Source organism: Spinacia oleracea, chromosome 2 (genome assembly GCF_020520425.1).
Source record: "Spinacia oleracea cultivar Varoflay chromosome 2, BTI_SOV_V1, whole genome shotgun sequence".
NCBI lineage: Eukaryota > Viridiplantae > Streptophyta > Magnoliopsida > Caryophyllales > Amaranthaceae > Spinacia > Spinacia oleracea.
Genome location: NC_079488.1, coordinates 112,868,281 through 112,893,872, shown reverse-complemented (window position 1 = coordinate 112,893,872; position 25,592 = coordinate 112,868,281). Strand labels below are relative to the sequence as shown.

General features: G+C 37.5%; 3 protein-coding genes across 3 annotated transcripts; 2 read left to right on the top strand and 1 right to left on the bottom strand.

Annotated features, from left to right (window-relative positions):
- Positions 1-1,142: 1,142 nt before the first annotated feature.
- On the top strand, positions 1,143-4,537 carry LOC110793459 (cytochrome P450 83B1). The gene is made up of 3 exons (XM_021998636.2): positions 1,143-1,874; positions 3,008-3,347; positions 3,809-4,537. The coding sequence occupies exons 1-3, from the start codon at positions 1,300-1,302 to the stop codon at positions 4,439-4,441; spliced, it is 1,548 nt and encodes a 515-aa protein (XP_021854328.1). The 5' UTR covers positions 1,143-1,299; the 3' UTR covers positions 4,442-4,537.
- Positions 4,538-4,961: 424 nt separating this feature from the next.
- LOC110797761 (replication factor C subunit 3) lies at positions 4,962-11,678 on the top strand. The gene is made up of 9 exons (XM_022002906.2): positions 4,962-5,252; positions 5,349-5,565; positions 7,662-7,741; positions 7,837-7,996; positions 8,751-8,832; positions 9,299-9,428; positions 9,533-9,596; positions 9,674-9,742; positions 11,117-11,678. Exons 1-9 carry the CDS (start codon positions 5,063-5,065, stop codon positions 11,214-11,216), a joined length of 1,092 nt encoding a protein of 363 aa, XP_021858598.1. The 5' UTR covers positions 4,962-5,062; the 3' UTR covers positions 11,217-11,678.
- A 1,070-nt stretch (positions 11,679-12,748) lies between these two features.
- On the bottom strand, positions 12,749-25,178 carry LOC110797680 (protein CELLULOSE SYNTHASE INTERACTIVE 3). Its single transcript, XM_022002811.2, has 7 exons — positions 24,717-25,178; positions 24,344-24,439; positions 20,219-23,288; positions 16,695-19,239; positions 15,295-15,749; positions 13,961-14,077; positions 12,749-13,456 (listed from the first exon to the last, which is right to left on the bottom strand). The coding sequence occupies exons 2-7, from the start codon at positions 24,397-24,399 to the stop codon at positions 13,298-13,300; spliced, it is 6,402 nt and encodes a 2,133-aa protein (XP_021858503.1). The 5' UTR covers positions 24,400-24,439; positions 24,717-25,178; the 3' UTR covers positions 12,749-13,297.
- Between the last annotated feature and the right edge of the window lie 414 nt (positions 25,179-25,592).

The window sequence follows — 25,592 nt, the reverse complement described above, 5'->3', positions numbered from 1 at the left end:
AACCAACATTGAGAAAGAAGAATAAGAGTACGAGTGTGACTATTGCTTCATGATGTTAAATTATTAAGTTTGTCATTGAATGATTGTATTTTCTTTTTCACCATACAAAACATGGGTGTTTATATGTAAAGAATAACCAGCGGCTACTTCTACAAACACAAAACAAGCCGTTGAGCATCAGAATTGGTATTTTAAACATATGAGCATTTGGTGAATTAAGTTTCCGAATATGGGTATTTAGTGAAATAAGTTTCAATATAGGGGGTATTTGGAGAATTAAGAAATTTGGGCTAACGGAGCACTAACGACACGTTAAAAGTAAGAGTATCTGGGATGTTAAGTTTTGTTTTAGGGATATTTTATGTATTATTGAAAATCAATAGACATTTGGTGAATTACACCAAAATTCAGAGGTATTTCATGAAAAAATCTTTTTTTCTCTACTTTAGAGCTTTTTTTTTTTTCCTGTTAACACCGATAAAACTAATTTATATATTCACCAATAATTATTTTCATCTTATTCTTGGATACTAGAAATTGAACCTTTATATTCTCCTCTCCTCTATTCTAGACACTTCCTTTCTAATTCTAGACACTTCCTTTCTATTACCGATACATCGGTATGTTGTGATCGGTGTCCTTGTGTGGAATAGATGAAGTGGTGATCATTTGTCAAGTTATGCAACATGTCGTGTACATAAGTGACATTCCGTCCGTCCATGTACAACCTCACGTCCTTGTGTGGACTATATGAAGTGGTTATTGTTTATTAACAACTTTAGATTTTGTGACCACCATGTCATAAAGTAAGTATCCCACCAACATCGGAAAAGAGAAGAGAATCAAATGAACCAGCAGTTACCATAAGTTAACCAACACATTTACGCAAGTACATGCTTGAGTCATTCCTAAGTATTTGGCCGCTGATGGGGCTCGACTCTATAGTCTGGAGGTGATCAAAATTCGGGTCAGGCCGGGCTTTAACACAAAAAAACATGTTTAAACCCATAAATTTGGTGCGGGCTTTACTGGCCGAACATGCTTTTCGGATCGGGCTCAGGGGTTGGCTGCAAATGTATATTTTAGGGTGCCCAAACCCGCACTTTTTTCGGTCGGACAGGACCGGGCCAGCTGATCGGACTATAGTTGATCATGTCTACTATAAGTCTATAACCTCCAAATCAAAAGGTGAGTTTTCCACCAACAACACTAACTTATGTTGCTTAACTGCATGTCCTATATAAATAGGGTGTAGCTTTTGTAGTTTGACACACCTTTACCATAACAAGAGATTAAGAGATGATGATGATCTTTCCCTTATTAGCAATCCTCTTTCTCACCATACTTTATCCATATTTTCTTCAAAAACACAAGAAAAATGAACCATTCCATCCTCCCCCTGGACCTAAAGGGATCCCCTTCATAGGTAACCTTCTCCAATTCGAAACCTCGAAACCTCACGTATACCTCGCCGAGCTCTCCAAGATCTACGGCCCGATCTTGACCCTGAGATTCGGGCGTGTTCCCGTTGTTGTTGTTCAATCGGCTAAATTAGCCAAAGAGGTTCTCCAGATACAGGACCGCAACTTTTGTAACAGACCGCTTATGGTTGGTATGCAAAGGCTAAGTTATAATGGGTTAGACATTGCTTTTGCACCATACAATGAGTATTATAGAGAGATAAGGAAAATAAGTGTTGTTCATCTATTTAGTTCTAAGAGAGTGGAGTCTTTTGCTCAAATTCGTGAAGAAGAAGTGTCTAGGATGATTAAAAAGATAACCTCACTCTCTTGTTCTTCCAAAATCGTTAACCTAAGTGAATTGCTTATGGTGTTTGCATGTTCAAATATTTGTAGGATTGCTTTTGGTAAGAGGTATGTACTCCCTACACCCTTTTTGTTCGTTACGTTTGATATCATAAACGTGATTTAACGACAAATTAATATGAATTGAGATTCGTTTTACATATTTCTTTATTTAAACAATGCAAATTACGTTTATTTATAATATTTTCACTTCTATCCAAATTCTGATATACGTCCCTTTTTGTTTGTTACGTTTGATATCATAAACACGATTTAACGACTATTAATGTGCATTGAGATTCTTTCTATATGTTTCTTTATTTAAACAATGCAAATTACGTTTATTTATAATGTTTTCATTTTTATCCAAAATATGATATTGTATGTGAAAGATTTAATGTCTCAATGGAAAATTGTGAGAGATTAAATGTCTCAATTTAATGAATTAAATTGATTAAATTAATCACTTGACACAAATTTTGACAAAATAGTATGAGTATTTATGTAATATTATAATAGGAAATAATCCTAACGTAACGAGTAAATTGAGACACCCAAAACGAAATACGTAAAGAATAAAAAAAGACATAGAGAATAAATTACCTTCAAGGCCCCATTTTTTAGATATAACTAAGGAAAATGTGGGTCGTTGAATATGGATGAGGGTAGTTTGGTAAAGTCGAGTGGGTAAAGTTGCCAAAAATAGAAAGGTTGCAACTAAAAAAAACAACACAAAATAGAATTAACGTTGTAGCTAAAAGAGAATAGAGGAAATATATTTATAAAAAGTTGGATATTACGGAATATAAATCTATCAATGAGACTGTTATAATAAGATTTCATATGAATATATTACATAGTAAGACTTGTAATGAGCCTCTGGGTGAGGGCCTTAATTATGCGAGGGCAACCCAGATGATTCTTCTTACCTGTAAAAAAAAAAAGTATTATTTTAACAATGTTATACATGAAGAATATATCACGCTTATATATTTTCCTAAAATATAATATTCACCCAATATCAAATATTTACAATAAAAAATTACTCCGTAACACATTTACCAGTATGTAAATTGTTTTAAAAAATACAATATGTTTCCTTATAAAGAAAGTGTCAAATAATAAGTCTGATCATTACCTAGTTTGAAATATCATGCACGCATCACGTGTATTAACACTGATACGCTTGTATGTATTTACAGGTATGAGGATGATGAAGCGTCGAAGAGCAGATTTCATAGCTTGCTAAATGAAGCAGAAGCCATGTTTACAACCTTCTTTTTTAAGGATTACTTTCCTTATTTTGGTTGGCTTATTGATAAGCTAAATGGGAAAATGTCTAGACTTGAAAGGATATTCAAGGATTTGGATGCATTTTATGAAGAAATCATACATGACCATCTTGATCCAAACAAGCCTAAATCTGATAGAGAGGATATTATCGACATTTTACTCCACCTTACACAACAACAACAACAACAACAACAACAACAACAACCCTCATTTAAGCTCACTTTGGATCACATCAAAGCAGTTTTAATGGTAAGTTAGTACTCGTACTTTGTAAATTATTAGGTGCACCCAGGTGTATCTTGTGTTTAATGGTTAATGTCCGTTGATTGTTCCTTTCACATCTCCTCATATATAAATATTTTCTCTTCACATGTAAGGGAAATTAGTGAGAGGGTGTACGGTTTTATTGGGAGACACAAAATTGTTATTTACGTGAATGACATTAGGAGTTATCTTATAGAATAGAGATTAGTTGTTGCGTACAGATGTTGAAACTCAATGTTACTACATTTGTGTTGTCTCACGTTGGATAATGAAGAGAGACAATAACTACTTATAAGTTTGAGGAATTACTCCCATATATGACAATTGGTTTTAGTGTGAAACCTTCGATGGATTTATCAAGTGAACCTGACTCTCTTCTTTCTTATTGGGTTGTCTATACACATTTCATATTTCACTGAAGTCATACTTTTTTTCTTTTTTTGTAGAATATATTTATTGCAGGAACAGATACAAGTGTAGTTATGGTTATTTGGGCAATGACAGAGCTAGTGAAGAACCCTAATTCAATGAAGAAAGTACAAGAAGAGCTTAGGAATGCAACACATAATAAGGGTTGCTTAAACAATGATGACTTGAAGGACCTTAAATATTTCAAGGCAGTAGTAAAGGAAGCATTAAGACTACATCCAGCAGTTCCGTTGTTAGTTACACGGGAAGCGATAAGAAAAAGCACCATCAAAGGATATGATATTCTACCCAAAACGTTAGTACAAGTGAATGCGTGGGCTATTGGAAGAGATCCTAAATCATGGAACGATGACCCTGAAAAATTCATGCCAGAGAGATTTTTGGAAAGCCCAATAGATTTCAAAGGACGTGACTTTGAGTTGCTTCCTTTTGGGGCTGGAAGAAGAATGTGTCCTGGCTTAAATCTTGGTGTTGCTAACACGGAGTTAGCACTTGCCAATTTGCTGTACTCTTTTGACTGGGAGTTGCCGAGTGGTTTAACAAAGGAAGACATCGACACTGATGTTCTTCCAGGCATCTCTATGCATAAGAAAAATCCATTATGCTTAGTGGCTAAATCACACTTGCACGACCAAACTAGTTTAAGATAGGATAGTATTGACAATGGTTTGATCTCGTAAAATCTTTGAGCAAAATATGACTGCATCAGTGTATCCCATTGTTGAAAATAAAATATTAATGGTCACAAATATTTCTTATAAACCGTGCAAATAGTTTTAAAAAGTTAGTCGATCATTAAACAAAACCATAACCTTATCTCAAAGATGAGGTCGACTTTATGAAATTTATCTTCTGTGATCCTCTTTCTTCATTCACTTATATTTTTTAGTGAATTATATTAGAATTGTTGACTCGGCTAAATGAGCGAGCTCGAATCGAACTTGAGACAACCAGATGCTTAACGAACAAAACTCGAGTAACAAATTGTAAAGCTCGGTCAAGCTCGAGCAAAACTCGAACAATTATCCTCATCAAGCTTAACTGGAACAAGGTAAAACTCGAATTTGCTCGGCTCGTTTGCGGCCCTATTAATAATGTCTTTGTGCCTTATTACAAAAAAAAAGGAAAAAACAAATATATTCTAATTTGGCGCCAATTTGTGAAACGACCAGCGTAGAACCCTGTAACTCAGCCATTCTAATTCTAACACTCATTTCTCTCTCCACTTCACTAGTATCCTCCCCAAAACCCTAAACCTCAAACATTCATCAATGGCGGAAACAATCTCTCTCATGGACGTCGATGAGGGCGACAACGACACCATCCCCAAACCTTTAATCAAGCCTAACAAAGGCAAAAATGTCGTCGCTCCCGGCGACGGAAGATCCACCCTATGGGTCGAAAAGTACCGTCCTCAGTCCCTCGCCGACGTTGCGGCACATCGTGACATCATTGATACCAGTAATTCTCCCAATTTTAATTGAATTCTGTTCTTATTTGTCGGAAATTAGGGTTTGTTTCCCCCCTTTACTCTAATTATTTGTGTTTTGCGAGCAGTTGACAGACTGACGAGCGAGAATAAATTGCCGCATTTGCTGCTTTACGGACCTCCAGGAACAGGGAAAACGTCGACAATTTTGGCGGTTGCGAGGAAGCTTTATGGGAATCAGTTCCATAACATGATTCTCGAGCTTAATGCTTCTGATGAACGCGGTATCGATGTTGTTCGTCAGCAAATTCAGGATTTTGCCAGCACACAGAGTTTCTCCTTTGGGTAACTTATTATTATTTTTCAACAAGAAAACATATACTTTTGGCGTTTTGTTCTTGGTTATGTATGTATTCTTTGGTTGTTTCCACAAAATCATAGTAATACTCTCTTAGATTTATATATGTTTGCTTGTGTTGATGTGTTTGGAATTTTGGAAGCTGATCAAGGGCTTAATCCATGGAATTATAGTTTTGTTAGCTGTAAGGAAAAAAATTAAATAGCAAAATTATGTGGCATGCAGCTGAGAAACCTCTAGGACTATGATATTTGAGGGCCTGAGGAGAGGTTGGTGTAAGTTTAGAGGGTGCTAGCGTGGGAACAAACATAGGGTTGGGGTTCTAATAGATTTCTAGTAAGTTTAATGCAGCAATCTACAGCTGTAGATTAACTGTTTGATGGTTGGGCTTGAATGTTTCTGGCCGCCTTTCTATTCGAGATGGTGTGATTTCATATTTAAGTGATGAAGTGTCTTATATAGTTGAATAACCAACTACACTTAACATGTGAAATGGTTGCACAATGGACTAAGGGGGTTGTGCTCAACCTGTTTGTGGAATTTGAAGTCTAGTAAAGAATTTGGCAGTATGAGCCTTTTTTTTTTTCTTTCGAGTTATGAGTAATGTCTCATTCGTGGATGCAACCATAAGTCCTCAAGTCATGTATTCTTTGGTTGTTTCCATAATATCATAATAATACTCTCTTAAATTTCATTATGTTTGCTTGTGTTTGGAATTTTTGAAGCTGATCAATTTCTTAATCAATGGAATTATAGTTGCAAAAATTAAATAGAAAAATAATGTGACATGCAGCTGAGAAACCTCTAGGACTATGATATTTGAGGGGCGGAGGAGGGGTTTGGTGTAAGCTTATAGGGTGGGATCAAACTTGGCGTTGAGGTTCTAATAGACTTCTAGTAAGTTTAACGCAGCGTTCTACAGCTGTAGATTAAGTGTTTGCTGGTTGGGCTTGAATGTTTTTGGCTGCCTTGTTTTTCTTTTTCGAAGTTCTTGGTCTATCGAGATGGTTGATTTCATATTCAAGTGATGAAGTGTCTCATATAGTTGAATAACCAACTACACTTAACATGTGAAATGGTTGCACAAGGGACTAAGAGTGTTGTGCTGATGTGCCCAACCTGTTTGTGGAATTTGAAGTCATAGTAAAGAATTTGGCAGTGTGAGTCTTTTCTTCTTTTGAGTTGTGAGTAATGTCTCTTTCGTGGTTGCAACCATAAGTCCTCAAGTCATGTATTTAACAGGTCTAAAGTGCCCTCTTTCTCCTTGCGGTTTCAGCTTATGAATCATGCTACAATAGGTAATAATTGAAGTAGACAGAGACAAAAAGAAGTACTGTGGTCATGCCCGGATTTTTTTGGTTGGTTCACTTGAATAAGTGATGGCATTGACAATGCTTGTTCAGCCCATCTAAAGGCATTTCTGGTACTTCTCAGTGAAATGATTCTAGTCACTAGGTAATATCTCAGCCGTGTGGCTAATTGAATAATGCATGTAAAAATAGTTGGCATCTATAAACTCTACTTTTTCAAGGCACTTGTTAATAAATGATTGCTGAGATATTCATATACAAACTCTACGTTTCAAGGCACTTATTAATAAAGGATTGCATAGGAAATTAAAATATAGTTGAGTAATTCTCAATTAGATCCTTGTATAAACCCCCTAAGTCATTCTTTAAGTCTTGATGAGTTCAGGAGGGAACTTTTGGAGAGAAAGCGGGAAGACCTGCTTTACTGGCTTCCGCTTTAGGATATTACTCAAATATAGAATAGATCATAGATGTGTCCCGTCTTTGCGCACGTGTGTTTGTGCATGACTTTGTGCCGCACTGAATGTCCTATATTTTTTACATTTGGTATGTATGATTTGAAATGGATCTAAGCATCTTGCATATATTTTCATTTTCAGAATTTCAAATGCATTTCCCATGCTTCCAACTGATTTTTTGTTTATTGCAATGAATTAGATTTGATATTTTATTTTGTTGTTGGGTGTATTGCTTTTTTGTATTTGGTCATTGTTGAGTTGGCAGCACACAGTTGATTGAAATGATGATCATTGCTGTTACTTTGATATTGGCAGTTCAAAGGCACATGTGAAATTAGTTTTACTGGATGAAGCAGACGCGATGACAAAGGATGCACAGTTTGCTTTACGGCGAGGTATTGGTTTAGTTTTTCCCCTCTGTCTTTCTACTTGTTTTGTCTCCTCCATCTGTTACCATGTTTAACTTAGTGTCTTGTTTTCATGCACATAGTGATTGAGAAATACACAAAAAGCACGAGATTTGCGCTAATCTGTAACAACGTTAACAAGGTCATTTCAGCACTCCAGTCAAGATGCACTCGCTTCCGGTTTGCTCCCCTGGATTCTATCCATGTCAATGAGCGGCTTAAGCATGTTATAGAGGCTGAAGGGTGAGTTAGAATGCTTAGCGACCTACCCATTAAAAATTAAAGATCGAAGAAAGATAAATATATTAGAAAGAGTTCAAGAGCTTTGTCTTTAATGCCTGAATGATCATGATCTCTTGTAGTGGTATTTAACTGCATTATGACTGTTATGACTTATGAGTTTTTTCCATTCTTTCTACATATTAATCATATTATGCCATTTGGCTGTGCAGAGTATTCCTTTTTGGGAAAGTTAAATATAGTGACTGTACTCTTTAAAATTATTGGGTTATTTGCCTGATCTGTTCCTTGGGCTACTTTATTGGCATTATCTGCTGCAACGTTGTTCTCCTTTTGTGATCACAAGTGCCCATCACATTCACAGGCATACAAAAGTTTATTCGTCATAGTTTCTCTTATAGTAAGTCGTAAACTAGAGTGAGTGTATGGTATTCTATTATGTGCAGATGCCAAATACAAACAGTATCCTTTGCCCTACCACGAACTTCCTATAAATAAAATAAATCCGTTTGCACTATTCTGCAGCACTAGGGAAAACTTATGTTGTTATGCTAACTGCTAAGTAAACCATGCCATTGGTAAAAGGCATGCCATTATCATTCTTTTTATTTTAAGAAAATGTTTACATTGAATATGTTGTTTATGGCATTATTTTCTGTGCTTGGTGGTTCTTTTAATGTTGATTTTATTGTTTTTCTGTTCTATATTTGCAGTGAGAAAACTCGTAATCTCATGTGATATTTGTTTCCTTACATAGGCTTGATGTAACTGAGTCAGGCTTAGCTGCACTTGTTCGGTTGAGTACTGGGGATATGCGAAAGGCTTTAAATATTTTACAGGTATGTTAACCTCTTTGAAATTACTTTTATGTCTGGGTTTTAAAAATTGCAGCAGATATGGACTAAATAATCCGTTAACTTCCCTTTTCTCGCCTCACTGATGGCCAGACTTTTTTCAGAGTAGTGCTAAATATATTCCACATTTTTTTCCCTTTGCAATCGTAGATGTCACATTCAAGGCTCTAATGTTTTATGAGTTAGTAAACACTCATGACAGCATTAAGCATTTAAGCTGCAACAACTGACAGTTTAGGCAGAATGCATTACTTTTGTTTTCATATAGCTAATGTTCTTTGTGCGGTATGGTGGTATCAATTTGGGACATTATCCAATGTCATTCCTCATCAATTACTGATTTTTTTTATAATCATAGTGTGAACGATTCTTGTTGATAACCAGTAGCATCAGTTTTGAGTTTCGACTTCCTGTTTACTTTTTCAAAATTATTTCTTTGTTTTACTTGCAGTCAACGCACATGGCGTCATCGCAAATAACAGAAGAAGCAGTTTACCTGTGCACCGGAAATCCTCTGCCTAAGGATATTGAGCAGATATCATACTGGCTTCTCAATGAGCCTTTTTCTACTAGCTTCAGCCGTATCCAATAAGTTAATTGTGTTTGTTCGTTAAATGTTAAGGCAGGTTAATATGATTCTTTTTATCTGCCCTTCTGTTTGTTTGTTATTCTTAACCGTCCTTAGGAATTTCTGAAATTAAGACCAGAAAAGGATTGGCGTTGGTAGACATCATAAGAGAAGTAACAATGTGAGTTTTCTTTCTTATATTTATTCACCCAGCTTCTTAGCTGTTCGGTATTAACTTGCTGAATTCGGTGTTAACAGGTTTGTTTTTAGAATCAGAATGCCGGCTGATGTTCGAGTTCAACTGATAAATGATATGGCTGATATAGAGTACGTGATACTGCATCTTATTTTTTATTTATATTTATTATGAGCATTATGGCCTTCTTAATTGACACTTAATTTCCCCACATGAATTCAAGTGGTTACTGAAGATTGTGCAATATTGTTGCATGGATACAATCTGGTTATGTGATTATAGATTTGTGAGTAGCTCTTAGCACAATACTAGAGATTGAATATCAATTAGGAATTTAATGACCTGATTCGCCAACGAATTAGGTGCCTGGAGGGTCTATGACAAGTCTGTAGTTGTCTCTTTTAGGACACGAAGGAGTGGCCACCAACCTAGGTGGTGATTGCTGAGTTATATGGCTTAAACCAATAGATTGGGGCAGTTGGAAAATAATTTCTTGTATTTAGACGTGCCTCTTGAAACATTTGGTTTCTAGTAAGATGAAACTCAGGGTTGGCGTAGATGATGGTGAATTTGTTGAGTTGTTGATGAGGCCTGTTCATAAAGTATAGCACCATTCCCTCAGTGTGGGTTGTGCTGCAAGCTGGATCTTGGAGATTATGATAGGAAAACAGATGTATAAGTATATATCAGCAGTGTTGACAGAGATAACAGATTACTAATACAAAGTATTTTAATTATCAACTTAAAAAAGTACTTTAAGACCTTAAAAATGAATATTTTAATAAATTTATTGTTCTCATTTTGGTTGTTGCATGTTCAAGTGCTTATGCATGATTGTACAAGGTGGAGGCTCAACTATACTGGCATCATTTCCTCTTGCGCAACTGTGAACTGTAATGCCTTGAAAACCTTGCAGTGTTACAGGCCTAATTTTTTTTCTACTATTTGAATTTTTTGGATAAGGATTTCTATTGAGAAGGCAGTGTCTTTCAAGAGCTCCCCTCTCAATACATACATTGGTGAACTTGGGCTATGTTACTCAGACTCGGGTACGTGCCCAAGTGTCCCACGCAGCTAAATTGTGGAAATTTTTCTTGATTTTAGACCAAAATAAAAGTATCGGAGTGTCCATACCCATGTCTGAGTGTCGAGGATCTGACACAGGTACTTGAGGTAAAACAAAGAGTCCGAGTAACATAGAACTCGTGTGGTGTTCTGCGAAAAATAAGAGCTTCTCTTCAATAGATTGTATGTGAGTGGGTAGATGTCAAATTCATTGGCTTGCAATTGCATCCTGCCCTTGATGAAACTTTTGTTGACAACAGGGAAGCATTATTATTTTTATTTTATTTTTTCGATTTCTGATTTTTTGTCACCCTATGCAGTCTTGGCCACTGTATGGTTTCTGGTATTGCAATCAATCTGAATTTAGAATTACAGTTATCTGTGAAATACTCATTTGTCAACTTGTAATACGGAGTAGTAACAATTCATTTTGGTTGCAGGTATAGACTAAGTTTTGGATGCAGTGACAAAGTTCAGCTTGGATCTCTTATTGCCTCATTCACAAAGGCTCGCTCTGCATTAGTCGCGGCTGCAAAGTAGATGGTCCCTATGAAGTGCAACAGAATTTGAGAGGTTTCATTTTGGCCCCAGGTTTGGTTCAAGCTTTCATGTATAACATGTAAAAATTTGAACCTTTAACCTCCCACCCTCCAAACAAATATATGTAAAGGAGAGCGAGAGTCACATGTAAAGGTACCTCTTCCTGGGTTCGAATGTGTTTTGATGAGCATTTCTTTGTCTCGGCTGCTAGATCTTTGGCTCTTTGCAACTCCATTGTCTATTCGAGTAAATTATCGTGGCTGCAACTCTGCAAGTTTGTTAGTTGAAAACTTGAAATGTTAGGTAAGTTTGTTAGTTGAAAACTTGAAATGTTAAGTAAGTTTAGTTGATGATATGTTAGGTAAGAAATGTTAGGAACTTTCAGACGCTTAATGTTTTTTTTCTCTGGGCATTAAGGGAAGCTAGAAATGAAAAATTTGCACAGAACCTCTTCAGTATTCAGTTTTCACGTTTCATGTCTTGTTTGCTTTCTAATGATGGGCAATACGATAATTTTCTTGTTCGGTTGTACTCTGTAGGAATATTACTTCGAAGTACTTTGTATATGCTCAGTCTACCAAATGATTGGCATAATTGAATTTTACACCATCCTTGCAAACTAGTCAGGTTCTTGGCGCGTAAAAAAATAATATTGTATTCGGGTGCATCAGTACTTTATATATGCTTCTCAATCTACCAAATAGGGTCAAGCCCAATTAGCTACGAAATGTTTGAAAGTGGATCAAGTGTAAACCTGCATAGCTGGCTGGTTAACATCTGAAATATACATGATTCCGATAAATAGGGCTGTGCATAACTCAAAATCTTTAAAACATTTACGATTATTTTGGGTAAATTGAACAAAGACAGGTTTTTATGCTCATTTGGCTCCCAAACTGAACATTATTATATTAACCATTACATTTCAAATGAACACTTCTTCTGCTCATTCGCATTCCCTAAATACGTGTTCAACGTTTCGAAATGAGAAGTGTTGCTCACTTAACGCATTACGGGAGTAAGGATGTACCCTACTACCCTGTACCTACGACTGCACACCCACAGACGGATTCCATGTATAAATTGCTAAGCTTTAAAGATGGCTGTGGGTCGGGATGGCCCGAGGCCTGACCCAACAAAACACGATAAATTTAGTAAAACTAGGCTTAGGCACGACGACTTGGCATGAGGCACATGGCCTGGGCCCCATTTTGAAATATTCGGCCCACAGAAGTGACGTGTGCCGGTTCCATTTAGGCCCACGACCATCTTTACTTAGCATTGGGCCAAGGCTTGAGGCAACTGGAAAGTCAGGGAGGGTTCAAGGGCAAAACTTAAACAAACAGATAGGGGCATTAATCTGCCCAATATCTCCATCACATAGCAAGTGAAGCCACCAGAACTTACACCTCTGATGGTTCCATGACAAACTACCTTGCTTAAAAGGAAAATGCTTTTTCAATGACTAGCTGAAATAAATATGAGTATTTAGCATCAATAAACTATCTTCACAGCAAAAATGGACCGGAAAATTAAGAAACGTACCTCGTACCTTCATGTGAACAATTCAAGCACGGCCAATCGTTGGCTGGGGGTACAGATTGCAATATTGACCAGTTTTCTGATACTATGTACTGTACTTCATTTAGATAATACAACCACAATTCTCACCTCAAACTTTGTAAGATCAGAATGCCAACTTGACAGTAAATATGAGAAGGCAAATGATACATTTTCTTTCCTTTCTTTCCGATTTCACGAATATGATTTCTGGACAACTTATCCAGAAATGTTGGATTTCCTAGCACCTAAAATTCAGCTGTACAACCAACTTGAGACTTGCAGGAAATACGGCTTGTTTTTTCGCCTCAACACTTGATGAAGATTATACATTCTACTATATGGGCAACAAAATCTTCACTACAAAACTGTATGTTGTAAATAGGACTAGAGGGAGAGTACATACAAGGCAAGGAACCTTCTGGATTTACAGGGACAGCACACCATCAATACTTTTCACTGGTAGTGTTGCTGCAACTTCACTCGCTTCATAGAACTTCCTTCTTCTAATTATTTTGTGTTTATAGACTATCATGGGATAATCTGTTGGACCACATAATCTCAATTTCGAGTTTTCTGGATCCATCTTTATTGCTGTCATGGTTAAGGTTGAACAATCCGCTGTAAACTCCTTCTGTCACTACCTTATCAATTTGAATAGTGACTCTACCTAGAGTTGCCTGCAGAGAGGGACCACATCATCAGAAAGAAACAAGCAAAGTAGATTTATGGCTACTAGACCACAGTTAACAACTAGAGATATACTCCCTCCGTCCTTAAAATATTGTCCGATTTGACTTTTCACGGTCTCCAAGACACGACTTAAAACGTAAATACCTCTAATTCTACACACAAAAATTATAAAAAGTTGATATTCCGAAATATATATTGCAACGAATCTAACAAGACCTCACATGACTATATTATTTCTTATAGGCTAACGAGAATTTATGGTTAAAGTTTTCAAAGTTTGACCCAAAAAATTGCAATAGGGCAATCTTTTAGGGACGGAGGGAGTATGTTCAAAAAGTTAATTTTTATCCAAATGAAAATTAAGTAAACCCCTCTCCCTGTCGGAACTTGTGTTGCGGTCAGCAACCCAACACTAGCACCGTTGGGTCAAAAGGATCTCGGTGATTTAATTTCTTTAAGTAATAACAGCAATCAGGAAAAGTTCTAATCACCTTTCCGAAAGTGTTCTTGCTTTTGCATATGATGTGAAGTTTTTGTCCCTTTGGTGGCACATCAAATGCCCATGTAAACGCTTCTTTCCACTCCGGAGAGATGCTATGATTCATGACCTGCAAACCAGCACCATGAACAAGTTATAATCACATATCAATGTGCTCATCTATCTAAAGGAAACTCACTGAGTAAGAAGGAGTCCAGTAAAATATTAAGCAGCATGTCGAGAACAAAGGTATGAGTTATATATATGCAATTGATCTTTTTGAATAAGAAGAAAATGCTTGACAAAAATAACTGCAACTTACAAAAGACAAGGTGCTTAGAAGAAAAGGAAATGACAAATTTACTCAATTTCTTTAAAGCTCAGTTAAGGAAATTTTCTTAAAAGTTCCAGCTGCTTGAGGCCATTCTAAACAAATAAAAAAATATTGTCTATAACAAAATGCAATCAATTGACACAAACACCCTGAAAAAAGCCAGTAGCTCTCTATCCCAAAACACCATAAACAGCTTACTACGAACTTGCTTACAATTCATACTGGGAAAACCCATTTGGGTCATTTCCCTCCTAGAGCTGGAAAAATTGGTTACGGACAAATAAAAAAAAGCAGGCATGAGTTGGGATTTTCAACCCATATAGTGGGCTGATACAAATAATCCTTTTAATTAAATTGAATAGGGTTGACTTTTCCGCAGACAAGGAAACTCTATGAACAATTAATCTTAAACTCCAAGATTAGCTTAAATTCTAAAGATAAAGCACTCCTAAATTTTTCTAAATTATCAGAGAGAAAAAAGAAAAAAAGCGGAGTCATCAATAAATTGCAAATGTGACATAGACTTCCTTTTCACCCACATGAAAACCATCACCATCACCAGTTTCCTCTCCCTTAAGAATCAACCTGTTCAGAGAAACCTAGAGAAAAAAGGAGATGATGGATCTCTTTGCCCAACAAGGTAAGAGTATCCCCCTGTAAACCGATAACAGCTGCTGTGGATGGTGACAGACTGAACTCATTCTTTTTTATAAATAGAAAAACAAAGTGTTTCTTCCATAACTTAGGATTCTTAAAACAGTATTCTCAATAGGATGCTTGTTTTTTTTTGTTTTCTTTTTTTTTGTTACGAGAGTCAGAATATATATTCACATACAACCTAATAAAAAAAATCAACACACTGTAGTGTGAGCAAAATGCCGAACCCATATTTCGAAATGGCAATTAGAAAAATCATTGCAAATACTTGATTTAAAGTAAGACGTGGACGTGACCAGAGAAAACATCAAAGGTCTCCTCTTTGTTAAGAAAAGGTGCATAAATTATAAGCTAACCTTGGTTTGCCGCGAAGGGCCATTGCCTATTGTCAATTGACAAAAAGCATTTGTTGTTCCCATAGCCTGCTTCAGGTTGTGCCCACGGTTTATTGTCACAGTCAAACAGCCTGGTAAGCAATGCAACAAACTATCTGCTCTATCATGGAAACTCGGAGGGCAGGTTTTCATCAACATTTGTAGGATCGGGATTGCTTCAGCTGCAACAATAGCTTGTGATTTAGCAGTATCTATAGGCATGGTTGACCATGAATGTTTGAGCAAGCATAGAGTGTCCAGCACAGATTCTTGAGCAGCCTCATTTCCAGATTTCAGTGCTACTACCAAATGGGGAATACACAAAGTTGCAGCTTCAGATATATGAAGCTTAGGGAAGTTGGTGAATATTACGTTTATCGTTCTTAAAACCTCTTCATTGATGGTTGCTGAAGACCACAGTTCTCTCTCCAATGCAGCTGAAAGCCGCCAAAACAGAGAAGTTAATTACTTCATGAAAAGCAAAACCATTATTCACACATCAAGAGCAGAATAAGAACAGCTATTTGATATTTCACATCAATTGATTAAGATTTTAAAATGCAAGTGGTCGTACAGTAGGCCTTGAACATGAAACAAGTCTCTTACTCCCTCCATTCTCCAAAGACCTTAATACTTACTATAGCAACATAAACAAAGGAAGGATGGAAGTTAGTGAAAAGGGGTTCTCTTTTGACTTTTTGAGTAGGAAAGAGGAAGTTGGTTATAGGTGGACCTGGTGGGAAAAGTGAGCGTAAAAGAGAGATTTTTCTTTGCCAAATTGGAAATAAAAAGAAGTAGAAAGATCTTTGAGTAACAAACTTAGAACGGAAAATAGGAAGGTCTTTGAAAAACCGTGGAAGTACAATAACCAAGGGGGAGGACAAGACATGATCAGTAACCAAAATTAGAGACTTCTGTAAGAGCTTAAGGCAATTATCACCTCTTTCTACACTGCTTCGAATATTTAGCAAAAGCTATTCTTGAAAATTTAAAGAAAGCATACTTTGTCGGGGTAGGGATTTTCAAATCAAAATGATAATTCAAAAGAAGAAAATCAGAAAAGCTGAAGGCTTTATTAGACCAAAAGAAGAGGGAAATAACTTAGTAACTTGTGTGTCTGACAATATAGTGGTAAAGTTCCCATTTCTGTAACAATGATGTCTTTTCAGAAAACTCGGCAAACATAGTTAGTTTATTTCTTTCGCTTATTTCAGTGCTCGTAAGTTATTGGTATGAAACAGGTAAATATGGTGATGTGTAAATTATCAATAGCTAGAAGCCTAGAAGTCAATCTAAATGTTTAGAATAAGCGACAGATGTTTGTTGATTGATTCTGGCAAATGTATTAAAATACAATTAAGGGAAATCTAATCGGAAGTTACCTGTCAGAGATCTTATGAGCTCATTTGATACGTATTCCTGAAGTGTGTGATTCGAGAACAGAAACCTAATCAACAAAGCTGCCTGGACGGCAACATCTGAGTTAGAGGATAATAGTTGCTCCTGAACAACAAGAATGCCACCTGCTTCTGCAACAGCACGTCTATTTGTCCTACTGTGCATGACGAAATTTTGTAAGGCACAAATTGCAACCATTTTCATTTCCTCTGTTGGTTGGTCTTCCAACAAACTTATAAGAGCACGACATGCAGAAACAGAATCGCTTGCTCTAGCAAGCCCTTCATGTTGTGAGAGATCACCCAAAGCTAAAGCTGCAAGTAATCTTCCAGGTTGCGATCTGGTTTGAGGATCTAGGAGATACTGTGATAAAGGTGCAATTGCATATTTTGTAACCTTCATCTCTCTAACTCTGACATTGTTGAATAAAGCTTCCAGTAATTGTCCAGCTGCTTCCTCACACTGATGTGACCTTAACAGGTCTAAGAGAGCATCTGTAGCTCGAGCCTCAGACATTAATTCAGCACTGCGTACATCATTTCTCTCCTGAACAATGAGAGCATTAAGAGCCACAATAACAGTGCTATCCTGCGACGAGTGTAACAATCTCACAAGAACCACCAGCGGCACCTCAAAGTAATACTCTACGCTCACATTTAGTACATTAGAGAGGACTAAAGCTGCTGATTCCCATAAAGAATGAGATGGTTGAGGATCATCCTGAATAATGACTTTCGAGAGCTCAAATATACCTCCAGCATCTGCAATTGCTTTTGGCCAAATCAGAGAAATCTTTTCCAGTGCCTTGACAGCTGTTTGCTGTAAGTTCAAATTTGCTATTCCTGCAATCTGTACAAGAGGAATTATTGCACCTTTAGTTGTTATATCTTGCTGGAAATGCTCTTGGGCAAGAAGGTGGCATAATAATTCAGAGCTTAGTTGCTGAATTGCTTGAGAAGGTGATTCTAAAAATGATATCAATGGTTCAATAACTTGGTTAGGAGTGAGTTCTAAGATCGTTAAGCTCTGTGGTTTCTCTAGAACATTCACAAGTGCTTGCAGGGCACTGTGCTGTCCCCACATACTGAAATCAGGACGTTGCAAAACACTAAAAAGTGGTTCCACTATTTTTGGAGCTATTGAGCTTCTAGCAATTGCACCACTGTTAGTCAAAATTCGAAACAGCTCTGAAATTGTGGAGCAAAGAGAGCTAGGGGCAGCAGAGAGAATTTTCAGGCTATTATCAACAATTCCACTATTGACCATATCCTGCTTTCGAGGAGTTCGGTCCTTCCCCAGCTTAATCAGAGCACATATACTGGCCTCAGTTAGCCGATAGTTAGACCCAGAAACCAAAGAAACAAGGAGATCTACAACTTCATATGCTGATGCATTTTCCACTTGTTGCTCATCATCCAACAATTTGTCAAAAGCACAGACACCAGATTCTACTGCTGAATCAGTATCAGATCTCATCAGCGATATAAGAGGCTGTATACATTCAGCTGCAACTGGTGCAGATCTAATTTTTGGAATGCTGAATAAAATAAAACACAACTCTGCAGCTTTCTTTTTCAGTTCCAATGACGCAGAAGAGGTCAAAATCCTACAGAGACTGTTCAGTGGATTGCCTTCAATATCAGTCAACAAATTGGCCTTCGAATTGTCTCCTGTAGTCAACTTGAGAAGTCCAAGAAGACCAGCCTCCTGTTCAGAATGAGATGCAGAATCAAGCATGTCAACAAGAGGTTGAATGGCCTGGTTGACCGATTCAGAATCTCTGATGTTTTCAGCATTGAAAAGTTCATGCAGAGCCCTTGCAGCACTGAGCCTACCAGTTCTTGATCCAAAACGAAGAACAGCTATTAGTTGGCTGAGTGAATATATAGCAGATTCATGCCTAAATAACTCAGAGTTGGTGAATAATATCCTCAACAACTCAGAAATAGAAGCCTCGGTGATGTCCTGCGGGCCTAATGACAAATACTTTGGCAGAGCTTCCAAAGCCCCTGCTTCTGCCATAATCAGCTTGTTTGTATCATCACCGTCAGCAATTATGACCAATAAGTGAACAGAAATCGGAGGTGCGCTGGGTCTATCTGGCATTGGTCTCAGAAGATCGACCAGTAATGGTATAGTTTTACGTGCAATAGACCCCATCCTCACATCTTCAATCTGAAAAAGATGCTCCAACACAACTTGCTCAGGATTCTTTACCAAAGAAAACTCTTCGGTTAAGGCAATAAGGTTTGGCATGTCTGTGTCCACATAACCAATGAGGGTTACTAGGCCAGCAACTGCACCTGAGTTCGCAATTGTTGTCATTATCCCCTTATTTCCATGGCTGACAAGGCTAGCCATTGCCTGAGTAGCGAAGAACCTGTCAATCATTTCATCAGATTTCAGCATCAGTGCAAGCAAAGGTATGACACGGACAACTGCGGGGTCACAAGCAACACTAGCATCTTGGAATAGTATAGAGAGGAGCAGAGCACTGATCCATACACCCTCGGCATCTTCAAACTCATCCTGTCAATGTAAAAGAAGTAGCTAAATATGATCATCTTTGTCATCAGATATCCATCAAGAAATCGTAACTGACAATCTGACATTTTTAAAGGATATAATTCATAGCATCTTAAAATAACAAAACCAAATTGCACCAGAAAAACGATATACCAAAGCATTAATACAACTATACAAGTATTTGCAGAATGCTAAAAGAAGCTCTTCAATTACTTGACATGAGATAATAGGAAAGGATATGGCTATAGAGTTACTGATACACCACTTTCTATCATTACAGTGCAACTGCAGAAAAGAGAATCCAAACAATCCCTATATTCATCTATACTAACAAAAAGACAACAAAAAGCCATTAGAGTAACTTCTGAGGAATCGTAATCTTTGCATAACTTCAAACGGGTAGACTCGACACACATGTGCAGCACAGTTTTTAATATGTTAGAGCATATATATGAGTAATAAGTCCTCGAAAGAATAGTGAGCAAGAATGCATCATGTATCTCATTCTTCGTGGACATGATACCGTCAGCTAAGTTCCAGAAGCTTGCAAGTATCTCTAGTTTTCTACAGGATTTGTTGAACACTAAACCTATACAACAGTACAACACAATACAATAGACCAAGCAAAACATAGTTCTCATAAATCTATCTTTGATGAGCATGATACACCAGCTGAACTTACTGTAGAACAATTTAGCACCCAGGCCAGAACTTGAATTCATCAACAACTTGTGATTCCTATTTGTTAGATGTTGTAATAGGCTAATAGACATGTACAATCACAATATAACAGTTGTTGAACTTGCTATTATCCTGAAGCAACCCCAACTAGTAGTAGGAATTTAGGACAACTAGTGTGATAATAAATCCTGGAGGAATACAGTATGCAAAAAAAGTAAGTACAATACTAAATGTAAATTGTGTTAGTTAAAAAAGCGACCCCCCCTCCCCACACACACACCCACACACAATCAGGTCATACCTCTGGGTTGGAAGTGTAGCTTGCAAGCTTCTCCGAAAGGACTTCTACTCCTCCAGCTTCCATAACAGCATGCTTATTTTCCTCATTAAACGAAGACATAATGGAAAGTAACCACAAGGCGGCTGTACCTCCCAAAACAGAGGCTGGATCAGGAACCTCATGCTCATCATCTTCTTGAAAATACGTTCTCCGTCTCAAGGCTCTGGGAGTTCTTATTTCAATTTCTAACGAGCAACAACCAGAATTTTGCTTTATCATGTGAACTAAAGAACTTATAAAGGGTTTTAGATATCCTGACGAATCAAGTGAATCTATTGATTCCTTTTTGTGCTCTTTTGCAGCGCAGGTAAGTAATGCAGTCCCTCCAACTTTGACCTCTAAACAGGATGAACTCATAATTCTTTTTGCTAGAGAAGTAATACTTTTTGAATTAGCAATCAACATGTCAGCTAGAACCACTGGTTGATCTCCACAAAGCCTAGAAAGAATATCAATCACCTTGTCTTGAATTTCAGGAGGTCCTTCAGCTAGGCAATAAATAAGTGGTTCAAAGCTTGAAGGGACTTCAGCTAGGGTAGACCAGAGTTGGTATGTAAAATTATCTCTCTGTTTTGTTCTAGCCAAAAGTGAAAGAACTTCTAAGGCATCCACAGCACCAATCTCCTCCAAATCCATCGTACTTAATGATTCAACAAGAGCGAGAACAGCAAAATGACACTGAGAATTCCCTTTTAGCACTTCCCCAACAGGAAAGTGCTTCAGTAACTGGTATATGGCACGTGCTGCATTTTTTTTGCCTTCTGCAGTACCTTCTCCCAATACCCTCGTCAAGGATGATACGACATCTTCAGCTAGTGCTTCAGATGCAATCTGAGTATCAGAAAGAAGATTGGCTAGTGCAGCAACAGCGGCCTCAGCAGCATCAATGAAGGAAGTTTTGGCCAGCTTAATTAAAGGCTTGACTTCTCCCTCAGAAATATAAAATATCTTGTTTGAACTTTTTGTTCTTGTAGGCCTTGTCAGAGCCCCTAAGGCTCGAGCAGACTGAGTAGCCACAAGTTGTTTCTTGCTAGTCAAAAGCTTCATGCAAGGTTGAATAATCTCATCAGTTGCAAGACTTTCACAAATCTCAGGTCTAGAACTAAAGAGATCAGCAAGAACAGAAGCTGCACCCTCTTGGTTCTCTTCATTTGAAGAATTAAGCACTTGGACAAGAGACTTCAGTGCTTTGTTAGCAAGACTTCCCCTCTGCACAAGCTCTTTGTGTGATGAAATAGTAAGAACATGGCCCAAAACTCTGATTATCTGCCCTTTCGAGCTTAGAGATTCATCCAGAAGCATAGCAAGCAGCTGATTGATGGTTGCAGTATCAGCTGTCCGGACAAGCCTCATCAGTGTTTTAGCTGATGCTTCTTGCCCTTTTTGTCCACCACTTCTTAGTAGCCAAAGGAAAGCCGGGACAGCTCCAGCACTTTCAACACATGCACGAATGTCTTCACTATGACAGCACAAACTCCACAAAACGTGAGCTGCATCCTCCCTTGCCTTTGGAGATCCTACCTCTAAAAGTTGCACTAGTGGGGGAATCCCTCCTGCTGCAGTAATAGCCCATTTACTATCATCAACTTCATCTGTTAAAATCACCAGAAGCTGAGCAGCATGATCCTGATGTTGCTCACTGGATAACCCTAACAATGATATCAGCAACTGAATTCCTTCCCTCTTTTTTATGGCACTCCAGATGTCTACTCCATCCGTGCACAAGCTAGTGAGAGAACCAATCAGGTGTTCTTGGACATCAAGAGCAGCCATTGTTATCAGGCCAGTCAGTATCTTCTTCGCCTCTGCATGATTAAGCCATTTTGAGAGATAAATGTTCCCATAGAGACTGGACATAGCTTCAAGTAAACGATCCTGGACCAGCTTATTGTCACGAGGCTTTAGCAGAGTGACTAGAATATCTTCTACCTGCCTGACATTAAATGGTTCTTCTTTGTTGTCTGATTTCTGTTCGAAGACCATCAAAGAGTAGGCCAATGCTCCGATTATGTCAGCAATTGGAGCAGCTAACCGAGGAGACTGGACAAGTTCTCCAAGATATTTGATCAATGCAGACATTCCACCACATATGTTAGCCAGAGCTACCGTGGCATGCCCTTGAAGAGCTTGACCATACTCCCCTTGCATGCCTTCTTTAGAAGGTGCAACTATAGCACCAATAAGAATAGGAACACCACCAGCATCAATAACCGCTCTCTTAGCTTCATCCGACTCTAAAGAAAGAGCCTGTAAAGCATCGGCCGCACTTGCACGGACTGAGACCTCATTTTCCCGACCAACGAGTTGGAGCAGAGCTTTAAAAGCTCCCGGCTCTATTGCTTTAGGTATACTATCACTAAATGCTAACATCAGACGAGCCAAAAGAGAAGCAGCATTGGATTGAGAAGCTGCATTGTCAGAAGAAAGAAGTCCCACAATGATATCCACTCCTCCTTCTGCAAGTACGACTCTCCAATATCCATCCTTGTCACCACAAAGATTTCTCAAGGCCCCTGTCACAAACCCTTCTACTACCTTATCCTGCTTATTGTTTGGATTAAGTTGCTCCCATAAAGTTGGAACAACACCCTCAGTAACAAATATTTTCACACCCACGTGATCATCCGCTAATCCACCAGCAGACACTTCATATATTGCTTCAGCGGCTGCCTTCCTAGTCTCAACTGAATCTGACTTCAAAAGCGAAAGCAACGGAGGAATACAACCACCTAGAAGAACTTTTAACCTTAAGTCTTCATCTCTACAGAGAACACTAAGAGTTGCAGCAATATTCACCTTAGCTCCGGGAGTGCCAGCCCTGAGTATAGATATAAATAATGGCATTGCTTGGCCGTGGGAACCAATAATTGTCCTCGCCTCCCTCCTCTTTCTGGCAATACCAAGCAACCGTGCCGTGATAAGTTCCTTTTCATGAGGCGAAGAATTTTTTCCATGCAGCTGCTCAACAAGTCGAGCAACTGTAGCCATTGTAGTTTCCTCCTCATCCATTTGTGATGCTCCATTTGATTCCCTGAGAGAGCAATCAATAGTTATTGCATTCAAATCAGCTTTTGTCAATGGAGGATAACTAATACCAACAAGAAAGAAGAAATTTTCAAGACCTCTAATTCTGCTACGTTCATTTTAAGGTTTAGCAGTCTCTTGATGCAATCGGCAAATCAGTATTAATCGTATTAACTATACCCCGGATAAGTACTGACTATGAGTGTGGATCCAAGGGTAGGAAACTAGGAATTGACTATTTATAGGAGGTTCCATTCGTTTTAGGTCCAATTTTAAGCATCCAACTTCTAAGGATTTACAGGGTATCCAAATTTCAGACGGGGTATGAGATGGATAGCCAAAGCAACATACAACTACGGAGTATAATACACGGCAATTACAGTATTCTCTAAAGAACTTACTCCCATCTTATTCTTTTTCAATTATCACATAATCCCACTGTCTGGATTCAGTTATCACACAACTAGCTCACATTAAACTATCAGGTGGTTCCGTTCATTTTAGGTCCAATTTTAAGCGTCCAACTTCTAAGGTTATACAGGGTATCCAAATTTCAGACGGCGTATGAGATGGATAGCCAAAGACAACATACAACTACGGAGTATAATACACAGAAATTACAGTATTCTCTAAATAACTTACTCCCACCTTTTTCTTTTTTCAATTATCACATACTCCCACGTTCGGATTCAGTTGTCACACTACTACTTACATTAAACTATCCAGGTGGTTCCATTTATTTTAGGTCCAATTTTAAGCTCCAACTTCTAAGGGTATACAGGGTAGGAGGTGGATAGCCAAAGCAACATACAACTACAGAGTATAATACACGGCAATTACAGTATTCTTTAAAGAAGTTACTCCCATCTATTCCATTTCAATTATCACATACTCCCACTATCCGGATTCAGTTGTAACACTACTAGCTCACATTGAACTATCCAGGTGACTATTAATTCAGTACCATAAAGATCACTGATAAACCTATCAATTGGCAAAAAACACAATTCATGAAAATGGGGTTGGGGAATCAAAACTTCCAGTAGAGATAATGATATTAACCTCGGCCGCGAAGTCGATACAAGCCCTCCTGGTTCAGGTGATGGGAGATTTGGCATTTGCAACAACAACGCCAGTTATACAAATTTACTTAGACACCTGATTAATCCAAAAACAAATCAGAATCACTTAACCAATCCTACTACTAGTCTACTACTACTAAATTGGCAATTCTGGAAAATAATTAACAAATTTCTTTTTTAAAAAAAAGAGGATAATTTTCACTTGAATTCACTGTCCCAAACAACCACCTACTTCAATTCAAAACCTAACGTGATCCTATTCGTACCAATTCCGCAACTTCAATGCATCAGTAGAATTATACAAAAAATGCTCATTTACAAATATTATTCAAAAAAATAAATAAAAATTGTACCTCCGCCAAAAAAAACAGTGGGAACTCCGGCGAGTGATTCCGCAAAGATAACCCGATCTTCAGCGAAAATGGCGAAAATTAATCAGAAATACAGACTTCGAATTGCAGAAAAGCAATGTGCAAAGATCGGATCAGATAAAACCACATAATCTAGGTTTAAAAAAAGGATAAATAATCGAATTATGAAAATGATGAATTTGCATAAACTATATGATTAAATTACGAAATTAATTGAGGAAAAAATAGTAGGAAATGAATAAAATTTTACTGTACAATGAAGCAAAATGAAGGTTCGTTAATGGCGGAAGAGAGAGAAAGAAGAGAGAGAGAGAGAGTTGATTTGGTTTAACTTTTTTTATTTATTTTGTTTTTCGGTTAATAACACTTAACAGTGAGTTTGTTTGTTGTTTTCTCTTTTTTTTCTTCTCTCTGTCACAAACAACAGTCTTCTTAACGTCGCTTTCTCTGTCATGTGATGGTCTTTTTCTAAATTTATTATATTATTGGCAAATAATGGCATATTAATCTTTCCATTTCTATTTAAGTGCAATAGTTTAATTAGTACGGAAATTTTATACTCCCTCCGTCCTATAATATAGTGTCCATTTGACCAAAATCACGGTTATTAAGGTAAAGGATAACATTGATAATAAAAACAATAATGATTTGTACTTTCAAGATAAAGTACATGTTAGTTGGCAAAAATGGAGAGATAAATTATAGATTAAAGGTGTGTATATAATAAATAGGCCTAAAAAGGACAAAAATCAAGCACATGGGTTGAATAAAAGTCAAAAAGTACAATTACCAAAGTAAAAATTAATGGTTTAAAATAGAAATAGGCACATCATTTAGGGACATCATTTTAGAAAAACA